At 42.7% G+C, this 25401-nt stretch overlaps 1 protein-coding gene across 1 annotated transcript in view; it reads right to left on the reverse strand.

Annotated features, from left to right (window-relative positions):
- Window positions 1-25401, reverse strand: part of JHY (junctional cadherin complex regulator) — a 54743-nt gene that overhangs the window by 22531 nt on the left and 6811 nt on the right. Inside the window, exons 2-3 of the mRNA XM_045798007.2 lie at window positions 18185-18704; window positions 1994-2107 (exon numbers count right to left, since the gene is read on the reverse strand). Of these exons, the coding sequence (XP_045653963.2) occupies window positions 1994-2107; window positions 18185-18704 (634 nt within the window). The remainder of the gene's footprint in view (window positions 1-1993; window positions 2108-18184; window positions 18705-25401) is intronic.

The raw sequence follows: 25401 nt of genomic DNA on the forward strand, positions 1-25401 counted from the left end.
TGTTTCTGTAACCAGCCAGTAAGTATTTACTGAGTGTTCGCTTTGGGCAAAGCACTGTGCTAACAGATGTAGAGAAACGTACAATCTTAACGTTCAGGCAGCTTCTAGTGTAGTTGGTACAAAAGGAATACAGGTAGCAGTTAATGAGATGGGGCCAAATATGATAAACACTAAGGGAGGGGTCCAGACCATGGCACGGTGGTCTCCGAGAGAGGGGGCAGAGGATGGAGTGGGAGAGGCTGGGAAATTCTCATGGAGGTTGGGGGATCAGAAAGAAGGCCCTGGATTTGGGTAGTTGAATAGGAGAAAGAAAGGCAGCCTGGAGCTGAGTGCCTGCCTAGCTGGCTAGGATGCTGCGGGGAGTTAACAAATCCTTTCTAAATAAAGGGAAGCGTCCCGTGGACCACTCTGTGATGATCATTTTAGGTCAAATGATCTTTAGATGTTTGGCTCCTCTTTGTCCTCATTCAGGAGTGGGTTATAAACAAATGAGTTCTAGTACACAGGGAATACACAGCATTCTTTTGGCTTTCTTCTGATTTTCTTCCATACAAAATTTTTGACTGCCTTTCTCAAAGGCCATGCCACGAATCAAGCCCTGTGATTATTTTATCGTTGGCTGAGATCCTATGATTTTCTGTAGTGATGATTACAGAAGCTCTAGGTTGCAAGAACCTTACACGCTTCCAATAGGTTTATGATGATTTCAGTAACTAGAGAAAAATATCCTAGCATAATAGCTGCTGGGATGCATCTAATAGTTCATTTTGGGCAACTCTTCATCTAATAAGGAAGAAACTTAAGGCTTGGGGGGAGTTGAGATTTGCCCAAAGTTCTACAGCAACTAAATGACAGGCAAAAGTCCAGAAATCCATGTCTTTGGACCCAGTGCATTATCTGTAACCCACGACAAAACCTTAAAGTGTTTCTCTTGTCCTCTCCATCCTGTTGGCCAAGCTCCCTGGGCTCTCTCTGAGGTCTGGTGTAGACCCTGTCCTCTACATCCCACTGCCATGGACATCTCAGTACCTCTCAACCTCTGGGTGAGGTCCCCCCTGGCATTAGCTTTCAGGAAACTCTGGGTGAATGACTGTATGTATGTATGTATTTATGCATGCTTGCAACTCTGAGAGTGACCTGGAAGCCACCATGAAGGAAAGAAGATGATTTAGGTGGTCCCTCTTTTCTAAATTCTCTGAAACTGGAATGAACTTTATTTTTATTATTATACCTTCAGCACTGTACATAGTTTGAACTGATGGTGTCAGTAGGCTGTCTAGGCTGGGTGACTTCATAGGGCTCACCCCTCCTTCAGCGGGGATAAAATCTGGTGTAAGAGTGACTGCTCCACAGAACTCCACACACTGGTCCCAGAAGAAATCATCTGCTAGTGCTTTTCCTCTTCTAGAGAAATGGTCAGTGGAGATGATTTCGTAAAAATCTTCCTCCAAATCACATTATGATGTTAGAGTAGTAAACCCAGGGCCAGGAAAGGATATTTTCGTGCTAAATTATCAGTTAGTAGGCTTTCCCATCCTGCAAATGAGGGTTCAGGGAGGCTCTGGGGATTCCCGTCCATTTTTAGGGATCGTGTTCCCCATCAGCTAGGGATGCTGTGACTACTGGCTCCATAAGGAAACAGACTTGGGAGCAGTGCAGATCTGGACAATCTTTTGCAACTGTGATTTCCCCCCCTCCGCCCATGCATTTTCTCCATTCCTTTCTTCTGTTTGGGGTTTTAACTCTGAGTGTTTAAAGAGTATGTGATGATTTTTCTTCCAGGAAATTGAGAACTTTTGGGAAAATGGGTAGAATTTGCTGACTGAGCAAGCAATGGCCCATGTGGGCAGAAACCAGTCTTACCCTTAGAAGGGTGGGTCACTACCCTCAGGCATAAGAATAAACCTGTAAGTGATAAGAAGTGAGTCATGAACATTACTTATATTAAGCCGTAACCCTTGCAACCCATTTAAAGTTCAATCTAGCAAGTTACCTTGAGCTGTTGGGCTCTTTGATGCCATTTGTCTTCAGGATTGACGGCAGCATTTTCAATCTCTTTGGCATTCTGAACAGACGTCTTGTCAGTTACACTGATGGGGTAGGAGATCTAAGAGGGTAAAACATAAAGCGTGTTAATGGGATTCATTTTAAGTCTTACAGCCACGAGGCTCGTCTGTGTACTCTAGAAAGAGGTCCCGCAGGGCTACGTTTTATTTGTAGTTCAAGGATATATCTTAGTCCTCAGGGACCTGAATTGTTCCCAAGGAAAACGGGAATAAATAATGTTTTCTCTTATAAGCATGATGTGAGAATTGGTGCTTTGAGGTCAAACTACTATTTACTTTAAATGTTCAATACACACTCAAGGGACCCAATTTTAAAACAGTCATCTGAACCGGATGGAGCAACTAATGTTGAGTATATTAAATGGAATAATGAATAGTGAAATAACACTATGCTTCAAGATAATGATAACAATAGAAATAACAATATTTAATATACATTGAATGTTCATGGTGTGCTAGTAGGTTGTCCTAAGCACTCAGCATATATTCTATCAGTTATACTCTATTAAACCTTATCACGTATGTACTATTATTACCCCCTCTTTTCGCAGATGAGAAACTGAGGGACAGAGACTTTAAATCACTTGCCCAGAATCAACAGCTAATAAGTGGAGGAGTCGGGCAGTCTAACTCCAGAGTCTCATATTTAGCAATTTTGAAATATCATCTTTGGCTTGCAGAACTTGTAATGTTGGCACTCCGTGAATTTGAATGATGTAGCTCAGAGGTTCTCAACTTTAGTCAGATGTTGGAATGACAAAATATCAGTGCCCTGGTCCCATCCCAGACCAATTAAATCAGAAGCTCTGGGGGTGGGCAGGGTGTAGGGTGGCTCAGTGGGTTAAGCGTCTGCCTTCAGCTCAGGTTATGATCTCAGGATCCTGGGATCGAGCCCCCCACTGGGCTCCCTGCTCAGTGCGGGGTATGCTTCTCCCTCTCCTCTTCCCCCTGCTCATGTTTCTCTCTCAAATAAATAAAATCTTAAAAAAAAAATCAGAAGCTCTGGGGTGGTCCCAGATAGCATTATACTTTAAAAGTTCCCCAAGTGGGTCTACTCTTCAGCCAAGTTTGGGAGCCACTGATGAAGGCAGCTACATGGGACTTAGGTCCCCAAATTAGGGAGGCCCTTCATTGCCTCCATTAGCTACCTATTTTATTTTTAAAGCTTATTTTTAAAAAATAATCTCTACACCCATTCTGGGACTGCAAACTCACAATCCCGAGATCAAGAGTCATATGCTCTCTCTCCTGGGCCAGCCAGGTACCCTGCTATCTATTTTAAATCTAGAATTCTAGCCACCAGGAAGCATTTCAGAAAGCAAACTTAGTTATACAGTCTTACTGTTGGTGAAAGAATCTGGAAGTAATCCGGTATAACCGCTTAGTACTTCTGTACCGTTCCTGGTAGGTACTCATCCGCTTGCTGCCTAAACACACATGCCTTTCTCCTAGCAGGAGTCACCTGTGTATGTTACTACAGGCTTAAGGATCCTCTGTAGGGACGCCTGGGTGGCTCAGTCGTTAAGCGTCTGCCTTCGGCTCAGGGTGTGATCCTGGGGTCCTGGGATCGAACCTCACATCAGGCTCCTATGCTGGGAGCCTGCTTCTTCCTCTCCCACTCCCCCTGCTTGTGTTCCCTCTCTTGCTGGCTGTCTCTATCTCTGTCAAATAAATAAATAAAATCTTAAAAAAAAAAAAAAGGATCTTCTGTGGACTGAGGACGGAGCATAAGGTGGCTTCTGAATATTCCCTTTCAGTGGGACATCTGGTCCTTTCCACCATCCCGTGGAGTAAGATGTTAGCTCTCTTCGTCTCTGTTTCATGGATGGTAAACATGCTGTAGTATCACTGAAACATCTAAATGTTACAAAGTTCTTCAGTTCTTCCTATGAGAGCAGAAATATATCTTCCTGTAATTTCTAGCCCTCTGCCCCCTGAAAGAATGGATTAGGTCAATCTCTCTCTCAGACAGTAGCCCCAAATGTTAGCGGCTGACTGTGATGCCTTTGCCAAGTCTCCTCTTATTTACAGGACCTGTGGCAAGATTACCCAGGCTGGGCTCCTTTGGTCACTGTGCTTTATGGCTTGTAAAGGTTGACGTTCCCGTTTCTAAACTCCTATAACTCATTTTTAGATTTAGATTCTGGATTTTACACTTGTTTTATTAAATTGTCCCTTGTGGACTGTGTGGTGTGAGAAGCAGCAAGCCGTGTAATGCTGGGAAAAGCGTGGGATTTAGAATCTGTCATATTTTTGTAAATAAATTTTATTTATTTATTATTTGAGAGCGTGCGAGAGTGAAAGAGCACAAGCAGGGCAGAGGCAGAGGGAGAAGCAGGCTCCTCACTGAGCAGGGAGCCCGATGCGGGACTCAATCCCAGGACCCTGGCATCATGACCTGAGCCAAAGGCAGATGCTTAAGCGACTGAGCCACCCAGGTGCCCCCAGAATCTGTCATGTTTGTGTTCAGTTTCTCTTGCTGCTCCTTACTTTTACTTTACATTTATGCAGGCTTTCCCATTATTCAAGTGGGAAAGAGGGGAAAATATTTGTTTAAATATTAATAAGTCAGCATCTGACAATAAAGATAACCTCATTCCTCACCGCTCAATGTGGCTTCTGTGGCCACAAGCGAGACGACGTTTATTTTGGGTGAACTCTTCTTTCTACCTGTCTGCATACCTGCCACCGTTACTCACATACATAGATATGGCAAACAGATGGTATGGAAGATTAGATACCTAGAGGTTGATCTGAAAATGAGAAAAAAAGGAAAAGACTTCTTCATCCTTGAATTATCATGGCAAATACAGGAGCAAAATGTGCTATTGGATCATGGGATTTTCCAGATTACAAATAGGAGTATTCAACAGATTTTGAAAGATTACCTACTCTGCAAAAGGAAAACTTCCCAATACCACGAAATAGCGTAACTTGCTCTGAAATAGAAAGTTTAGAAATATAAATGCTGCCATTGAAGGTTAGGAACTGTGTGTCATGATGCCATCTCTCGGTCCCTCTCCTGGCAAAACATGAGGGGAGAGCGCCTGGGTGGCTCAGTGGGTTAAGCATCTGTCTTCGGCTCAGGTCATGATCCCGGGGCCCTAGGATCGAGCCCCTCATCCGGCTCCCTGCTCAGCGGGGAGTCTGCTTCTCCCTCTCCCTTTGCCACTCCCCCTGCTTGTGCTCTCTCCCTCTTTCTGTTGAATAAAATCTCAAAAAAAAAAAAAAAAGAAAGAAAGAAAGAAAAGAAACACGAAGAGACTATAAAAGTATTAGGTTTCAAAGCTTTGGCCCCTGTGATTGCAAAGGTTTCTATCCCTTATTGCCATATTGTTAAAGGGAAACACCACCATTTAGAAGTCAAATCATCTCTTTCCTGGGCAAGAAATGAAGGCAGAGTTGGAAAAAAAAATCTAAATAGTCTGCCTAAGCAGGTGAGGAAATAATCCTTTTTCAAACCTCAAACAGGTGATGTCTTGTACAAAAATGTTATCTGGGGCTTGGGAGAAAAAAATTGGGTTGATTCCTAGATCTGCCACTGGGAGGTTTGATTTTCTGGCTTTTGTAAAGGGGACTTGGTTTAGTTAATTCAGTCTGTCACTGGCGATACTGATTGACTGCCCAGGATGGGATCCCTTACACACAGCTTTGGTAAAAAGCTTCCGAATTCCAAATACACTGTCCTACGTTTCCTTCCCCAGACAGTGTAGGATGTGCGATATTTCCATCCGCAGGCTGTTTTGGTGGAACTCGCCGTCTGAATCACCCCAGTGAGAGTCTCAGGGCAAGTAAAGCATACTTCTACATTATCTCTTTGAAAGTGGAATGGGACACAACCTCTGCCAGCTATTTTTTTTTTTTGTGAACCATTCTATTAATACCAATCAAATCGAGAAAATGATCAAATGAAATTGCATTTTGAGCATCATAAGCTGTGTAATGTCTATTCTGTTAAATTGGGGCCTATAATTGCTTCTCTACTGAAAAGATACAACAAAGACAGCAATCATGGCATGTCATTATCCCAGACTAGAAAACCGGCCTTTGCTGGGAGGACTTCAAAGGCTTGTGGTTCTCGAATTGCATTTGGCTGCTATTGATGAAACGCGGGCAATCCTGATCAGGTGTTTACACTGAGGTAAGGCGCAGAGCAGAGAGCCTGAGTGCCTGGGTCTAGAGCCATTAAAAAATTGTACATTATGTTCCTCGCTTTGAAGTGAGGGTTTGTAGGAAGGAAAGGAACTCAGATTGAGTACAGCTGAGCTAGATTGGGCTGCTACTTCTCTCAAAGAAACTCATCAGGTTCTTAGAGAATCGGCACCCCACAAAAAAGTTGAGGCTTTACACCAAGTTAGTGTCTCTGCACAGACACACACTGAGACGTGTTTAGGAAGCATATGATCCTTAAGTTCCACAATCACTGCAAGTTTTGCTCCTTTATTCCTTGATATTGTGGGGTTTTTTTAAATCACTGACGTTATGTGGAGCCCCACAATTAACGTATCCGTTTGCTTGTTATTTTGTTATTTCCTGATGGGATTAACAACTAGCACAGAGCCAAGTGAAAATAGGCCAAAGAGTCTGATTTTTTTTTTAATGTAATATTTGCTTACTGTCACTCCAACACATCTGTTACTTAATCCCTCTCTTCGGGACCTAATCACTGGATCCAGCAAGCATTGGTTAACTTGGCTAATGAGCGATCGGCTGCATTAATTCTGTTCTATTTCTGATTCATTGTGCTCTGCGGCAGTCCGAGCCCGCTAACATCTCTCTCTCTGTCTCTCTCTCTGTCTCTCTCTCTCTCTCTCCATACATGGCCGGCAGAGGCGGCGGAGGCAAGGCGGCATAGAGAGCCCAACATTGTCAGGCTCCAACACGGATATTTTGCCCTGTTTGTATTATCTGGGGATTTGGATTCGCGATTCAGCTGTTTAGAGACAAAGCACGTGAACGATTTTGGCTCTGCTGTCGGTTGCTTTCTCCGTTCCTGCAGGACACTTCGTAATGCATTTCACACGTAGGTGCTCAGTCAGAACGTGATGACATTGGAACCTTAGGAGATACTACTTTTTTGCATTCATTTTTCACATAAGATCCTGCAGCTTCTAAAACCCCCGAACTAATGATGCCAGCCACCGCTTTAAAACCCTTCAGTGCTTCCCCATTGCCCTTAATCTTTAAAGGTTTAAGGTCCTGCATTCTGTACTTCTTGCTCTTTTCACATCGTACTTTCCTAACTCTGCGGTTGGGTTGGGCCACAGGCACCCTTATCTCTGGGTCTGTGCGTAGGCCATCCTTTGCTGGGAAACCCTCTTCACCTCACTTATTCTGACCAATCCCATTCCCTGCTGCTGTTACAGCCTGGGCTGAAATAGAACTTCCTCCAGGAAGCCTTCCTTGATTCCTCAGAGGTTACAATAGAGGCACCTGAGCCCAGGGCCTTGGCACTTTGTACTTTCCCTTTTGTAACAAGTATTACCTTGGTAATTAGGTTAGTTTCCCCTCTAGACTGTAAGTCCCAGCTCTGGCGGCGCTATTCACAAGGGTCACGCGGCGGTCCTGAATGTGCCCGGCGCATACGTGCTCAGAAAATATTAGTGAAAAGACCTATCTACACGGAGCACTGACCTCTCCATTTACATCAAAACACATAGAATCTACTGGTGTATCTGGCTAGATTGGGGGCTTATAATAAAGCAGGTAGCTAACTGTCAACAAAATAAGGTGGAAAGCAGGTCTTATCTTTCCCTCTCCCTTGCTCGCTCCGCCCAAAACCACTGAGCCGTCACCCTTCACATGTGCTGTTCCCTCTTCTAGGAACATGCTTTCCTCCAATATTTGCATGATGCACTCTCTCACCTCCTTCATGACCTCTTTAAAACTCTAATTTACCCCCACCCCCAAGCTCCCTATTTCTCTGCTCTCTTTCTCTCCCCAGCACTTCCATCCCCTACAAAGACACTGATCCACCTCTTTTTGTCTATTGTCCGTCTCCTACTAGAAAGTTAGCCCCCCGAGAGCTGGGATTTTTGTCTTTTGTTCAGTGATATATTCTAAGTACCTAAGACCATGCCTGATACATAATAAGCTCTTAATAAATATATGCAAATGAATGAAGCAATTAACTATTTTCAAGACTATGAAAGAGATTTTTAGGAATATCTTGTGTTTGATTAACCAAGTAACCCGAACTCTATGTAACACAACTAGGAATATGTAAGTGTGACCTCTGGATGGCCACAGAATTCAAATTGCTCCATTACTAAAATCCTTCAGTGACTCCACGCCACGTAGAGGAAAGGCATAACTCCTTAGCCCAGCGGTTCTAAAACTTGAGCATGTATTAGAATCACTTGGAGGGCTTATTAAAACAGATTGCTGGGCCTCGCCCCAGAGTTTCTGATTCAAGAGGTCTGGGATGGGGCCCAAGAATTTGCACTTCCAACAATTTCCCGGGCGATGCTGATGCTGCTGGGACCAGGGACCATATTCTGAGAGCTCCTGCTTTACAGTGACGTACGAGGGCGTGCATGAAAGGCACCTGCCAGTTTCTCTAGCCTTAATACCCACACTTCCATCCTTGCAATCTGGACATGTACAACACGGAAGGTTTCGTCTTCTCCTCCGCACACTGGATTCAGTAATACTCTCCAGTCCTTCTTTCAGATATCCCAACTGATGCCTACAGCTGATGCTCACGGCTGGCCAGCTACTCTCTAGGATGCCCACCAGTTCGGTTGTATGTTTACCAGGAAGCTTTAACACGTGTTCACAAACCTGTTTATTGTAGGTTTTGTTAAAATTACAGCATGTATTTGAAGGTTAGATAATTTGGAGAAATCTGAGTGTGAACAGAGGGTTGTTATTTTCATGGAAATGAAGTAAAATAATTTAGAATGGCCCCATAAAGCAAAAGGCAAGAGAACAACTCGGTGATGGTGGGGGGGGAAGCTGTAAAAGATTAGGGGAAACAGTTATAAAAAAGTTGAAGAAAGGTTATGTTCTTAGATCTATTATTTTAAAAAATATTTTTTAAATTATTTATTTTAGAGAGAGAGCGCGCGCGAGCTCGAGCAGGGGGAGGGGCAGAGGGAGGGAGAGAGAGAGGGGGAGAATCCCAAGCCAGTTCTGCACTGAGTGAGGAGCCTGACTTGGGGCTCGATTCCAGGACCCTGAGATCATGACCTGAGCTGAAGTCGAGAGTCAGTTGCTTAACTGACCGAGCCCCCCAGGGGCCCCTAGATCCTTTCTAAAGGTTTTTAAAGTATTTCCTTTGCTTTTAAGAACTCAAAAGTAGAAATCCTAGGTCCCTCAAACTGATGCAGAAGGACAACACCGTACTCCAGGAGCACACGCACTGACAGGCGAGGCCTTGGCCCCTCCAGGACAGACTGGTGAGTCAGTGTAGGTCTGGATTCTTTCGGTGAAAATCAACTGCTTAGGGTCATCATTTTTCATGTCTGCTTGAACCACTGTATTGGATTAATTAACCAAATTCCAGTTCCTGACTAGTACCCTGGAGGCTTCCCCTGTATCAGCAGGCTTCCACCTAAACCGTGGCCTCTCAACGCTTTTATACTGTCGCACTCACTCCCTTTGCCTGCAATACTTCTGCTGCCTGCCTCCACCTGCTACCTTCTTTTTAAAGAACTTGATCAATGGTTGCCTCTTCCATGAAGCCCTCTCTGACTTCCCTTGACAGACTCATGCACTGTTTCTTCTGTGCAACTTTGGGACCTTATGTGTCTCTTCTGTAGGTACTATTTTATTTATTTTTAAAAGATTTTGTTTATTTATTTATTTAGAGAGAGAGAGTGTGAGCAGGGGGAGGAGGGGTAGAGAGAGAGGGAGAGAAGAGAATCTCAAGCAGACTCCACACTGAGTGGGGAGCCTGACACGGGGCTCGATCTCATGACCCTGAGCTCATGACCTGATGTGAGATCAAGAGTCGGATGCTTAACTGATGGAGCCACTGGTACTGGCTCTTCAGTGTGGCTGCTTCCTGCGAGGCCGGAAACTGCTAAAGACCAGATACGCTGGCAGCAGCAAAAATGGCTGCAGACCCCTAGCCCTCTGGGGCCTTTAATGAAGAGGCAGAGCATCCTTCTTCCCATTGCCATGGCTCTGGTTCACCGCAGAAGCAGGTGCTCTGGCCCCGGGTAAGACAGCAAGGCCTGTCGGGCACTCCAGGCACGTTTGCGAAAGCTATCCTGAGAAACGATTGCTTATGTTAAGGTTCTGGTTTTTGAAAGGGCATGCTTTCGTCAGGAGGAGAGTTTTCTTCTCATGGATCCCTTGTCAGTGATGTTGAATTAATGGAGTGTCACTCTATAGATCATACAATCGGTAGCTGAACCAACTAAGTGCTGAACAGTGCGCGCAGAAAGATGCCTTAGGAAACGTGTTATACTGGGGAAGAAACCAGGAAGTTCAATTTGAATTACGCTCTCGTAAGTAAGTGCTCTTGTTGCGGTCACACAGGGCAAAAGAAAAAAACCCTAATCAATGAAGATACGGAGTGCTTACTCTATAGGAGAATAATTTTTATGAGTATGATGGAGGAGAGACTCAAAAATACCACCGAAACTGGAAGAATTCGGAAAAAAAAACCCAGTAATTCTGTTTCTAACCAAATATAATTAGAAAAAGATGATCATCATTGAAATAAAGGTAAAGCTTAATTTTATAGACAACCAAAAGTTTCACTAAGTCTTAAACTACAGAAAAGAAGAGCACTATAGCACTGAAATATGAGTCTAGGGGCCGGGTAGCTCCGTCAGTCAAGCCTCTGCCTCTTGTCTTTGGCTCAGGTCGTGATCTTCTGGCGTGTGAGATGGACCCCTGCATCAGGCTCTGCACTCAGTGGGGAGTTGGCTTGGGATTCTCTCTCCTTCTCCCTCTGCCCCTCCCACTCATGCTCTCTCTCTCTCAAATATTTTTTAAAAATTAAAATATTAGTCTTATCCAGTAGGAGACCAAATTCAAGTCAAATGTTCAGTAATAAATATGCAGGGCTACATGTTATACCAAGCTTTCACGTACAGTGTCTCGTTCGGTCATCCCATAATCCTGGGTCTGTGGTAGAAGTCAGAGGCCCTTGAGCTGCATCTCGGGAGGGAGGGGAAGGTCTTCCCAAGCAAACAAGGTGAGGAAGAGGGGTCCATCAGCATGACCAGAAACGCAGGGGAGATGCTGGGTCTGGGAGCCGTGAGTTCTCGGAGGACACAAGGGGTGGGGATGACGAAGGAAAAGGCTGAAGCCGCAGGAAGGGGCTGGGCCGCGGAGAGCCTTGTGCACCACCCTGAGAGTTTGAATCTGACCTACAACATGGCGAGTGTGAGGTGTGCCCGCTCAAACCCGCTTTGTGGACGGTCTTCTGGGAGTCCTACCGTAGACCGGGCTACTGGGGCATTGAAATGCTACCCTTTTAGCTACACTTTCTTATTCTACGTGAAGTCCTATCCCTTTCCCTTCAGGCACTATGACCTGAAAAAGGAAAAAAAAAATCTGTTCAGAAGAGCCTATTCCTAGGGCGATTCCTTTCCTTTCCTATGCCTTGAGAATGCCCTGTGTTGACAATAGCTTCTCTTTACTGCCTGCCACACGTCAGGAGCTTTCTATAATTTTTTCCGATAAGCCTCCAGGCAGAAATTGACCCCATATAATAGATAAAGAATATCAGGCTTAAAGAGTCACTTGCTCGAATATCTGGGAAGTGCTCCCACCTGGTTAGCGGAAGAGCCAGGATATAACCCATGATTGCTGACTTCCAAATCAGTGCTTTGTTTTGGTTTTATTTTTTCTCCGGTAACATTGTGCTGCCCCTAGGGGAGAAGGCTGCTCCCTCGGCTGCACAAACCAAACCTCGTCCCCCAGACCTTCCACAGTTTTCTCTTCCTCATCTGTTCACGTTCCAACTTGAATGACAGCTCCTCAGAGAGTCCTTCCCAAGCACCCAGACATCCCAGTTACACTCCCCTTCATCATTTTATTAAGTTATTCCGTATCCTTTGAGGTATTTATTGGCACTTGAAATTATTTTGTTACACGTTTCTGGCCTCTGTCACATGACTGGAACGTAAGCTCCATGAAGCCCAGGCTCTGTGTGTCTTGTTTTCTCTTGCATCCCTAGCACTGAGTGCCAAGCACGTAGCTGGCGCTCAATAAATGCTGATTGACCTGCTGTTCCAGCAAGAGCCACGACTGTATGGGTAGTGGATTCTTGATGGGGCTTTATATGGTCTCGAAGACTATAAGTAACTGAATTAGCCTTTCTAAATTTGTTTTCACAAAGTATCAGTAATTTCTTTGCAGGGAAGGACAAGAGAAGAGTAACAGGTCCAAAGTACTTACTGCTCTTTTCTGAGCTTGCTAAATTTTCCCTTCCTTGGTCTTCAAAGTCACATTGGAATCAAGATAGAAAGGTAGCTCCTTTTTCAAGACACAAATGTCCTTTAATGGTAGACCGGAAATGGACTCAAATTCTAACTAATGAGTTTCAGACAAACACCGAACAAGGCATGAATAATAAAAAAAAAAAAGGAAGTCCTGAATATTCACCAGCAAAGTTACTGGCTGACGGTGATACTTAGGTGCCCTCTAGTGTGTGTTGGTTTTTATATCAGTTCCTTGCTTCACGCGTCACGTGGTAAAGATCTCCTCCTGTATTCCAAGGTGAATTTCCCAGTGCATTTTAACGTACGATCAACAGATGAAAAATGTACATCGTACAGATGACAGTTGGCAAAAATAATTGTGGAGCAATTTAAAAACTGACGGTTCTGCTCTGAGCCATTATTTCCAAGCAAAGAATGCAATTTAGGTGACCCTGAGCGGTTGGGGGATGTGAAGTTACAAGGGTTACTACAAAATATTGTGTCTTGTGAATCCATAGGCATAGTTCAAAAATAAAAGCTATAAAAGGGTATAAAGTTAAAGGCTGTTCCCACCCTGTTCCCCCTCCACCCTCCACAGTGAACCACCTGCATATCCTTCCACAGTTTCTAGTGCATACCAAAGGAAATATGTAGCTTTATTCTTCCCGACTTTTTTGCACTGTATGCACTGTTCTACACCTTTAATTTTTTCTGTAATAATCAACCCTGATAAATTGTCCATAACGGTTCATGGAGAACATCCTCATTATTATTTTTTTAACAACTACAATGTACTTTATTCTATGGATGTACTATAATTTCAGTATTACTCACATGATAGACTCTTGGGTAGTTTTCAATCTTTAGCTGAAAAAAAGCCTGAAATGACTAATCTTGTACAGGAGTTATTTTGAAACTGCACATATATAACTAGGAAAAATTCCTAGGAGTGGAACGTGTTGGGTCAAATAAAAATAACCGTAGCTATCACTTACATGGCGCTTGCTGTAAGGCAGGCATTGATCAAACCACACGACATGTATTAACCCATGTGTTTAATCTTCTTAATAATCCCGTGAGGAAAGTACTATTATTATCTCTCTCTCTCTTTTTTAAAGATGAGGAAACTGAGTCCCATAGCTGTTAAGCACCTGCCCAAGGTCAGACAGCAGGTCGTGGTGCTCTAGAGTCTATTCTCTTAGCCATTATGTTTTACTATTTCAAGAAGTATATGTCTTTGTATTTTATTTATTTATTTTTTAAAGATTTTATTTACTTATTTATTTATTTGACAGAGCGAGAGAACACAAGCAGGGAGAGCAGTAGAAGGAGAGGGAGAAGCAGGCTCCCCGCCAAGCAAGGAGCCCAATGCTGGGGCTCGATCCCAGGACCCTGGGATCACAAACTGAGCCAAAGGCAGATGCGTGACCATCTGAGCCACCCAGGTGTCCCTATAGTTTAAGTAGATTTAACAAATCGTCCTCCACACCCCTTAGACCAATTTAGTATCTCACGAACCTGACTCTACATTTGTGCCCACAGGTTCATCAAACGTTTGGAATTTTGTTGGTTTAATTATAGGCGAAAAATAGAATCCCAATGTAGTATTGATTTGTATTGCTCTTCTAATGACTGAGGTTGGTTATCTTTTCATATAGTTCATAGATATATGTATTAACTTTTCTGTGAATTTTCTATGGATGGCCTTTGTGTATTTTATTTATAGTGAGATTTTTGTTCTTGATTTCTAGAAGCTCTTTGTATATTAGAGATATTAGTGTTTCATCTGTGTTATGAATTAGAAATATTTTTCTTCTTTATATTTTGACTCATGCTTTTTTCTACAGAAGTTTTCATATTTATGTAGTCAAATTTATCAGTCTTTTGTACATTTTGGATTTTGAAACATTTCGAGATTATGGGAGAATTTGCTTGGTTTTCTTTTTCCCAGTATTTTTTAAAAATTAAATATTTGGTCCATTTGGAATTTATCTTGTTGTATGATATGAGGTATGGATCTGACTTCATTTTCTTCCAGATGGCTACCAAGTTGTTTTACTGAACAATCCATCATCTCCTCACTGATTTGAGATACTGCTTTATCAAATCCTAGTATCATATCCTATATTTCCATATGTAATTTGGCTCTATTTCTAGACTTTCTACTCTGTTCCATTTTTCTGTCTATACATGCATTAAAGATTATCCTAGTATTATTGTGGCTTTATAATGCACTACCTGGTAGTGCTAGATTCTCTCATGATTCTTAATGTCCAGAGCTTTCTTTATTATTCCTGCTTTTATTTTTCATCTGAACTTAATCAGCTTTTTGAGTTTTATTTAAAAAAAAACTGTTGACATTTTTTTTGGACGGTCATAAACTTCTTAGATGTCCTTTCAAATCTTTCTAAAGACAATACACTACTTAAGATACTGTCTGATTCAACTGAGCATAAATGCTTGTCTCAAAATGAGGTATTAAAAAGCTGATTTTCTTTGCTGTTTATTGGTAATTGACATTTAGTCATTTGGCGATAGAGGTCGTTTATCCTTTCAACATTTCTAGTTGTAAGATAGTGGTCATCTCTTTCAAAGAAATTAAGAGGAGAAAATAGTTTTTCAAACATGAAAACCTTCCAGATAGATGCTGCTTAATCTAAAACAAGACCAGAAAGGGATAAAGAAAGGGGGGGGGATAATCAGAAGGGGGAATGAAGCATGAGAGACTATGGACTCTGAGAAACAAACTGCGGGCTTCAGAGGGGAGGGGGGTGGGGGAATGGGATAGACCGGTGATGGGTGGTAGGGAGGGCACATATTGCATTGTGCACTGGGTGTTATACGCAACTAATGAATCATCAAACTTTACATCAAAAACCGGGGACGTACTCTATGGTGACTAACATAATATAATAAAAAAATATTAAAAATAAATAAAATTTAAAAAAAAAGAAAAACAAAAAAAACAAGACCCTCCAAACCCGCCACCCCTAATTCTTACCTCCTGCTCCCAAATCAATCAGCCATTGAAAACATCAATGTTCTGTAGGTACTGACTTACACAACTATGACGTTGGGTTTCTGAAAAACCCTGTATGGACTTTATGTGTGGTCCACGGACCAGCAGCCTTAACCTCACCTGGGCACTTGTTAGAAATGCACCCTCTTGAGTCTCACCCCACACCTACTAGACTAAAATCTGTGTGTTAACAAGATTCTGGGGGTGGTTCATAAGTGCCTTAACGTTTGAAAGAGAAAAAGATCAGTGGTTCTCAGTGGACCCAATAGCAGAAGTGGCATCACCCAGAACCATGTTGAAAAATTCAAATTCTTGGGTCCCACCCTATACCTACTGAATCAGAAACCCTTAGGTTAGGTCCAGCAATCTGCTTCAACAAGCCCTCTGGTTGATTCTGATTCACACTAATGTCTGAGACTCCCTGATGTAAAGCAGTGGTTCTCAATCTTGGCTAAGCAATAGAATCACTTGGGGAGCTTTGAAAAATCCCCATGCTGACAGTGCACCCCAGATGAGTTAAATCAGAAATTCAGGGCCTCAGGCCAAGGAATCTGTACAAAGCATAGTTTTTGTCCGTAAGAAAACCTATAATCTGTACTGACAGAAAGATCCGCACATACTTCATGTATAAATAACGACTTGAAAGGAACAGATTGTTCAATGCTATTGACTATAATTCAGTAAAACAGTTACATGTATCCTAGCAGTGTTAAGTCAAACTAATTTCTATCCCTTTAAAAAGAAGAGGAGTAAGATGAGGAAATGTATGTTGGAAAATGGTGAAGAAACAGTTTTGAATATGATTAGCAATCAGCCCTTAGACATTTGGTCCTGGAGAAAGTGGTGGACAAGGTCAATGGCCACTTCAAAGACTAGTTTATGAGCTCAAAGATTGAGCAAGCCAAAAATGCTTTAAAGTTTCCTCCCTGGCATAACAAAAAATTATGCTATGGAATCACTGACAGTCAACTCACCCCAATATTGTTTGTAAATTAAGTTACAACTCTAAGAAAAATCAGCAAGTAAGAAATCAGCAGTTAAAGAGTTTATAATAAAGCTACTTTCACTTTTATTAGTAGAGATATAACTTTCTTTTGGCTTCACTATTTGCCTCTCCTTCTAGACTGGCTTCTTTTGAGAACACATTTAAAAATAAATGAAAAATATTGGTCTGGTCTGGGAGAAATTACTGGCTATAAATATTTTTCACAGATAATGGACTGTTGAATTTATATTTTTAAAGGAGCAACCAAGCAAAATTCAAAATTTTATATATTATGAAAAGTACACGAACACCTAAAATTGGGTCAAAAATGTTGATAATTCTTTTGCATTCAGCTAAATGTTTGTTTTGAGAATTCAGCTGAATATGCTACATCCATTCCTCTGTTTTATTATTAGTTTCAAAGGCAAGGCTGTGACCATAATCCTTTAAGACTATAAAAGGAGTTTCTGAATTAAAAGAAAATCACAAATATTCATCTACCTCCTCTTTCATGTTCTATCAAAAAATACTTACAGGTTAGAACAGGTTAGAGCATTTTAAATAAAACCAATTTGAATTTGGAATAGGTCTAAGGGCATCCCCATGTAATGTAATAACCTTTCCTTCGTATTTGAAGATGACCTCACATTAGTAGGTAATGAATTTCAAGCTCGTTCCCCCAAGAAGGATGGTGGATATACTGATCTAACCATTCTTTCTTTATGTCCATGGACATGTCCACTAGGAGCTGGGCTGATAGGATCTTTATGAGAGCCCGTGAAGTAGAGCTAAGGCTACTGGCTCCAACAGATTTTGAATCCATCATCTGAGAAAGAAAGGGAGGGCATTTGTTGTTCCAATTTTATAGATGGAGAGACTAAAGTTTAATTATATCCTTTGCACAGAAAAAAGGATGGTGTAGTGATTATCAGTTGTGTTGGAAAGGTAACAGAATCACTGGATAATTAAAAAAACAAAACAAGGGGCTCCTGGGTGGCTCAGTTGGTTAAACGTCTGCCTTTGGCTCAGGTCATGATCTTGGGGTCCTGGGATTGAGTCCCATGTTGGGCTCCCTGCTCAGTGGGGAGTCTGCTTCTTCCTCGCCTTCTGCCCCTCCCCCCCACTCATGCATGCGTGCTTGCTCGCTCGCTCTCTCACGTGCATGTTCTCAAAAAAAAAAAAAAAAAAACCAAACCAAACAACCACTTGGTATAGCCTGCCACCCTCTTGCTACCACCCAAAATGTATATAAAATCTAAGCTGAGAATAACTTGTGTGTTTGTTGCCATTACTGATGTGTGTTAGGTCACCTCCAATGTATTGGGACATTTAGAATTAGTAGAACAGGGGCGTCTGGGTGGCTCCGTCAGTTAAGAGTCTGCCTTTTGCTCGGGTCATGATCCCAGGGTCCTGGGATCGAGTCCCACGTAGGGCTCCCCTCTCGGTGAGAAGCCTGCTTCTCCCTCTCCCTCTGCCTGCCGCTCTCCCTACTTGCACTCTCGCTCGCTCTCTGTCAAATGAGTAAATAAAATCTTAAAAAAGAAAAAAAGAATTCATGGAATAATCCCCCTGATTCTTCAAAGAGGAGCAAGGGATGGGGCCTTTGTTTTACTCAGCCACATGGTTATAATGACATCACCATCTCAAGGGAAGTGATCTCCAGCCATTTCAAACAAAGGCTAATTCCAGTCTAGTAGTGCTGGGAAGAGATTATTAAATAGCACTTACATACCTGTTCTGGGAGAATGTCCCCCCTTTTTTTATTGTGAAGTTGAAGATAAGAGTCCATTTTAGGAGTAGGTAATCCCAAAGTCAGCTTGTTTTTTTCCACGAAATATTGTTTGGACTTCCTTCGACGACGGCCACGTGATCCTGGCAGGAAAACCTCATTATGTGAACTTGAACTCTTCAAGTAATGAGAGACGTTGCTTGACTTCTCCCCCAGATCACTGTCGCTCGGCTCCGAAAATGGCTGGCTGCGATGGGTACCACGCTCATAGTTTGGGCTTAAAAATTCACTGCCAAGCAAGGAGTCCACGCTCTGTGGGCTACTCTTGTGTTCGCCTTTCTCGCCTGAGAGTTCCATGGATGTCTCCTTGGAAGGGTACAGTGGATCGGGAGTCGGATCTTTAGTAGAGCTGTCTACAGACTCCGGCAGTGTTTCCATCGTCAACAACTTCCTCTCCTCTTTCTTACTCTTCCAGTTTGGGTCATAGCGGAGGTCCGAATATTTGTCTTCTACTGGTTGTTGGCTGCCCAAAGCAGAAAGGAAATGTCAAGTCCTTAATTAAAATGAATTTACTCATAATGTTTAGTTATCTGACTTGAATCTTTCTCCTATAACTTCCCTTTTACTACCTCTGTGTCGAAGCCGTAACGGAGGCTCAGATCAGGCTTACGGAGTATACGTAAGGGCACAAAGGCTTCAATTACAAGTTCATTAAATTAGGGACTAAAAATTAGGGATAATTAATTTGTAAATGCCCAAAAGCAGCTGAAAATCACATGCCAGTGACTCACTGTGCTATGCACACTTTCGGTACTTCAGCTAGTGAAGGTAAAACTGATTTCACATTTTGGCTGGTGACACACACGTCTGGGTGCTTATCTAGGAAGAAAATGCCATTATTGCCTGGATGAGAGTTTCCTCGGTCTGCTGCTCCTGTGAGGGAAAGCAAGATTTATCTCAAGTGAATACCTACCCAGGCTCATCCTTTTAAGTAGTTTGCTTTTCATTTTGTCTTTGTAGATTTTATCACACGCGCAGTAGAAAGATCCCCAGGGTTCAGAATCAGACGGCGGCTCACTGAAAAGTTCTTAGTGCATATTCTTTTGGTTTGTGGCACAAATGCCCACGAAACCGAGCACAGGTCAGTGTGTGCTCTTAGCTCTTGGATGGCCCTATTTCAGCAAAAGGTTAAACATATGGTCCTGCCATAGGGACAAGGGCTAGTCCAGAATCAGGGCCTATGACCCCAAATAAAGTCTTCCCTTTTTCCTCATGACAGTCTCAATTTGTAAGGCACCTCCTGGTCTTAACCAAAAAAAAAAAAAAAAAAAAAAGAAAAAAAATGCTGGTAGTATGGCATATTTAATGGCCCCTTTGATCTTCAAAAGCTAAATGGGAGAGATTTTCCTTCCTTGAGTATAGTAGATGCAATCTTCTAATCAAAAAGAATATGTAAATCACGTAGGCTTTTTATGCTACTTGATATTCCCGTTTGCAGAGGACATAATTTTATGCTGGGTAAACAAACTAATGGTGCCCCTACTACTAATTTCCTTCTCTTAATGTGGCCCTAGATGTCTTTTGATTTGATGTAAAACAAAAATTAGAGTGAAAAGACAAAACTCCCATGTCTTGCTAAACTGTCATATTGAATTTTTCCTTCACATATTAACTTCTTGGGACACCTGGGTGGCTCAGTCGGTTAAGTGTCGTGATCCCAGGGTCCTGGGATCCAGTCCCACATCAGGCTCCTTGTTCAGCGGGAGTCTGCTTCTCCCTCTCCCTCGGCCACTCCCCCTGCTTGTGCTCTCTCTCTTTTTCTCTGACAAATACATAAAGAAAATCTTAAAAAAAAAAAAAAGATGGAGAAGTTCTTGGAGTGGGCTGCTCTTCTTTCTCCACCAAGGGAAGAAAAATGATACTCTCTTCCAGCAAAATGCCTGAATGGAGATCGCACACATTTGTTGGGAAGTTGGAGGTCAAACTCTGCAACCCAGCCCACTCCCTAAGCACCACGGGTTACCTGCCTCTGGGGCTTTTGAGGACGAGGTTTCGCCTGTGGGATGTCATGTGAACTCCCACGGTGTTTTGGCCTTGCCTTTCACTTGGCTCTCTAGGTCTCAGTAGGCACGGAGTGGGGACCTGGGATGGTCCAGCAGGGCACAATCTGGACTTGGGACTGGACACACCTGGGCTCAAGTTCTGGGTCTGTCGTTAGCTGTGCATGAAATCATGTCATCTCTGAGCCAGTGTCTCTTGTCTGTAAGTAGCGATCAATTATATTTGTTCTGCTTACTTCTCAGGATTGCGTAGACATCAAAATGAGACCGTATATCTTAATGTTCTGTATTTGTGCTTATTTCACCTTCCACTATAGTAACTTTGCCTCTTCACCTAGTTAAAGCTTTGGGCGGCAGGGACTGACAGTCTCCTTCCTTCCCTAACCTCTGCCCCAATACTCTACCCTGTGCTCTGGGCAGAGGAGTGAATGAGCGTTTCTTAAATAACAGCCTCTAAAATTACTCGAGTCAACACAAATGTGGCATCAGATATTAATTTTTAAAAACCCAATGGTAGTAAATTAGGACCTACACATGCAGAAAACCTTCTTCCATTGGACCAAATTCGTGAATGATTTTAGGGTTTATCATGTAATGAGTTCAACATAAAGGTCAACTGTGATTGTTTAGGTGGGGAAGAACGGATTAAGGGGCACCTTGATTATATCTTCAAGTAAATATATGAATTTTTTTTTAATGAAGAAAGGTGCTGTTTCCCCATATCCAATACATATTGAAAAGAAAAAAGTCAATGTAACTGCCCTGTTCATTCGTTTGCTCTATTTCACAGAACTTCTTTCATTTACTTGCTCGCTCAGGGATTCTGCTGGGGGTTTATTGAGCACTTACTGAGCTAGGGGATACAGGGATGGGCTCACAGCCTCGTGGGGATACAGACAAGAAAACAAGCAATTTACAATGGGAGTGATGAGTGTCCTGACGAGGAGCACGGGCCTATCGAGACTCACGAGGGACCTCCAATCCCATCTCAGGAGGTCGAGCGAAGCTTTCTGAAGGACGTGATGGTTGAGCTGAGACCTAAGGCTAAGAAGGAGAGGGACTGTATGCCAGGCTGAGGGAGGAGCTTGTAGAACGGAGTGGAGGGGAGAGTGTGGTGATTTCAAAGAACAGATTCTGTACGGATGAAAGGAAGGTGGAGGAGAGCTCAGGGTGAAGCAGAGGTGAGATCTTGAATGGCTCTGTAAACGCTGTGAAGAAATGTGGCTTACGTAAATTAACTTGGGAGTCTGGTTTCGAGCAAAAGTAATTAGAGAGCAAAGATGTTAGACGTAAGTACTTTTGGATAGCCCAAGTGATGGGTGTTTGGAAGGTATTAACTACAGGAGCATTTTTATTTGCTTGTTTGTTGTAAAGTTTTAGAATAGCTAGCCCTCTTCTTTGTGCTCCTTAAAGCAGGGGTTGGCAGCCTTTGAAAGTGAGTATCGCACTGGGGATCACTGCTCTGTTACTTAGTTGGGGGTGGGACATGGAATGCTAACTTTGGGAACATAGCCCATACTGTATGCCAGTTAGGGAATGCTGATGGTGAATCTCCAGTTTTTTCCTTAGAAGAGCCCAAAGAGGGGCACCTGGGTGGCTCAGTCAGTTGAGCGTCTGACTCTTAGTTTCAGCTCAGGTCAGGATCTCAGGGTCCTGGGATTGAGCTCCGCGTCAGGCTCCCCGCTCAGTGCGGGGTCTGCTTATCTCTCTCCCTCTGCTCCTCCCCCCAACTCGTGCTCCCTCTCTCTCTCTGAAAAATAAATAAAATCTTAAAAAAAAAAAGAGCCCAATAAGAGAAGTACTATTATTATGCCCATTTAATAGATGAAGGAGCTGGAGCTTCGAGAGCTTACGTAACTTTCCCAAGGTCACCGAGTGAACAAGTGGTGGAACCAGGACAAAGACCCTGGCATCTGGCCGACTCCCGTCCGCCTAGCTGGCCTCTATCATTCAGCTATTTCCATAGGTGGTCGTGGAGCAAGGTCTGCCTCATGTGGGTTAGTGAATCGGTCTGTCGGCCAGTCAGCAAACACACGCTGAGCAGCTCCCCGGGGTCCTAGGCATTGAAGCATGGTGAGCAAAACAGAAGCAGGCTGGTGGATCTTACCTGCTGGCAAGGAAATAGGCTTTCTGGGCCAGCTCTCATGATCAAGTAATAAATTAGATATATAAAGAAATGCAGCACATATTGGGTATTTAAAATGGGGGGGGGCATAGGCTCACTCATCACTGAAAATACGTTAACGTCTTATTTCCAGATTCAATTGCTAGATGATATCTCAAAGTCCATTTCATTTCTATTCTATGACCCTATGATAAACTCACAAAGGAATCAGTAGGCTGAAGAATGCTTATTATTTAAAAAAAAATAGGTAGTCTTTGGGGTGCCTGGGGGGTGCAGTCAGTTGAGCGTCTGACTCTTGGTTTCAGCTCAGGTCAGGATCTCAGGGTTGTAAAATTGGGCCCCGCATTGGGCTCTGCACTCAGCACAGAGTCTGCTTGAGTTTCTCTCTTCCTTTGCTCCTCCTCCTCCTCCCTTCTCAAACAAATAAATCTTTAAAAAAGTAGGTAGTCTTCAAGATTTGAAGGATATGGTTCCCCCGATTCCACCTCTGCAGTGATACTAAGAAAACCGGCACTCACAGTGGTCAGCACATTTAACCAGCACCTGCTGTTAGTGGCATAATGTCTACGGTCATGAGTATAGACCTTCCTCAGTTATCTGTCATCTCCGTGGGGCTCTTCTTGCCTAAGTAATGATATGGCTTCTTTTGGTTCTGAGAAATGGTACAGCAGAGTGTCTAAGGACAAGGGGCTGCCTGTCCTCAGTTCCTGGTGCCTCCAGTTACTGTGTGGGCATGCGCAAATTATTTAACTTCTCGGTGCCTCAGCTTGCTCATCAGTGAAATGGGGATAATAGTATCTACCTCACTGTGCTGTTGAGAGCATTAAGTGAGTTAACACACATGAATGCTTACAATGAATTGTGTCCTTGACACACAGTAAGGATCCAGTGAGGGCTAGCTATGACCGCCTCTGTCTGTGAGCTCCGTGACACTCTTTGCTTGCCCTGTGTCACGTTCAGTCACTATGACATAACATTGTCCTGTTGTGCTTCCTACTGACGGATCTCAAGGGATTCTTCTCTCCCTGGGGCTTCAGTTATTTCCAGGGCACAAAGCTGTCTTGTGATGCACTAAGGGGCACCTTTGCGCCTTGAAGGAACTAACACTTATCTTCAAAAGTCCAATTTTTGTTACCATGACTTAGGCACCTGTGGACAATCTGTTTGAACTATAGTTTAGGAAATGGGACTAAGAAATTTCAGCCACATGATGAAATGTTTTAAGGACCTGCTGAGTGCTGATGAGGAAGAGAAAACAAGGGAGAATGAAGTGACTTTAGAGCTTCAGGAAGAACTGTAATTTCTGGCCTCAACAAATTACCCTTCTTAAATGCCCCTGGAAGTGTATCATGCATTGCAGAAAGACTGGTGCTTTCAGTGGAACCTAGACGATACAAAGTGTTTGGGAACAGATCAGAAAAAAAAAAAAAAAAGAATTGCTTTGGCTGAGAAGAATGTTTCTGAGCCAATCGTGTGAAGAGAAACTCTAATAATGTATACAGAGGAGATTGGAACCTGAAAATGTCTCTCTTCTAAGAGCTTTAATTACACTGCGCCATTTACACCCGCAGCGACGGTCTCCAAGTATCCCCTCCGTCCCCTTTCTAGATGGAAACTATATGTCGAAACAAAGGCCAGGTTCTGTTTTGCAACATTATGAGCACGGGAAGCTGTAGTACTTCACAGAAACGAATCTAATGGTGGAAACAGAACACGACACTGAAGAACCCCATTGTCCTGAGCTCGTGTGCTGAGAAGCTCAATTAGGTTTCGTGGTCCAGGTCAACACACTGGAACAAAAAGAGCGTGAAGAGCTCCTTCATCAGTCATCATCTGCACAGAGAACATGCACTTCTCTTCCTCCCCATTCGACAGAAAGGTTACGCAGACAATGCGTGCACAACTCTTTTGTTACCGTTCAGACAACAGATGCCGGGTCTCCTCTTCAGATGCCGAGGTAAGACCCGGATGCAGAGAGGAAGGGGACGCTGGTCTCCTATGCATACGCCACGATATTTGCAGGCTCTAATGGACCCCGTTTGAGGACTTACTGTGCTCAACTTCAAACAAAATAAAATCAAATCTCCATTTAATGAAGAGCCTCATATTTAGTGTAGCATGCAATCAAAAAATTACTAAAATTAGAGCATGTCTCTAGTACAATTAACATCCTTTGCACTCATAATAAAATATTCAATAACTGGCCATTTTGCCTGTTGAGGAGGTGAATAAAAGCACTGCTATTAATCATTTAGCAGTTACTTATTTGCCACTTTATTTTAAGTAGGCAGTTAAATTGAAACTGCACATGTTATTATTGATTTAGGTTTAATTTAATCCTTTGAAACAGGACAATTATTCCCAATTTATATGCCATTACATCTTTTATGCATATGAACAGCAAATTCAATTTTTGTTTAAGTGTAAAGTTTTTAATGCTTCTTTAAGGAACTATAAAACTGACAATTACTTCCAAGGATTTCTGAATTCTAGGTTCCTCTTAATCTTTTTATCAATGGCTTTTAAGTAAATCAAATGAAATAAATCCAAAGGATTAAAAAAAATCACTTTTGCAAGCATGAAATAAAATGGTCCCATAAATACGCTGATGCACTTCAAGTAGGTTGTTTGCGATGCAGGAAATTTCATTTACTGTAGGCGTCCTGCTTTAAAACAATTAAACATCTTAATAGGAAAAAACTTGCTTTCATGAACTGAAGGCCAAAGACTGTCTACAGAAGTACACTCCAGAGAGGGGACTAGATTGTTACCTAGTGAACTTTATTTACAGCAATTAGATAATTTGGGTAATTCCAACCAGAGCCCCTTCTTTGTCTTTGACAACAGATTTATAGCTGCAGAATAACCAGATATTTGCTCCACGTTCATATGAGTACCGGCCTTGATTCAAGGACAGTCTGTGAATTGAATGAAAACAAATGATCTAAAGAGCACGTGATCGTAATTGCGACGTAACATTCTCGTCCCTCACTTCTCTCATCTGAGGTGAAACAAAGCCTGCATCTTCACACGGG

Source organism: Ursus americanus, chromosome 16 (assembly GCF_024610735.1).
Source record: "Ursus americanus isolate L20-20 chromosome 16, mUrsAme1.1.p, whole genome shotgun sequence".
NCBI classification, from domain to species: Eukaryota; Metazoa; Chordata; class Mammalia; order Carnivora; family Ursidae; genus Ursus; species Ursus americanus.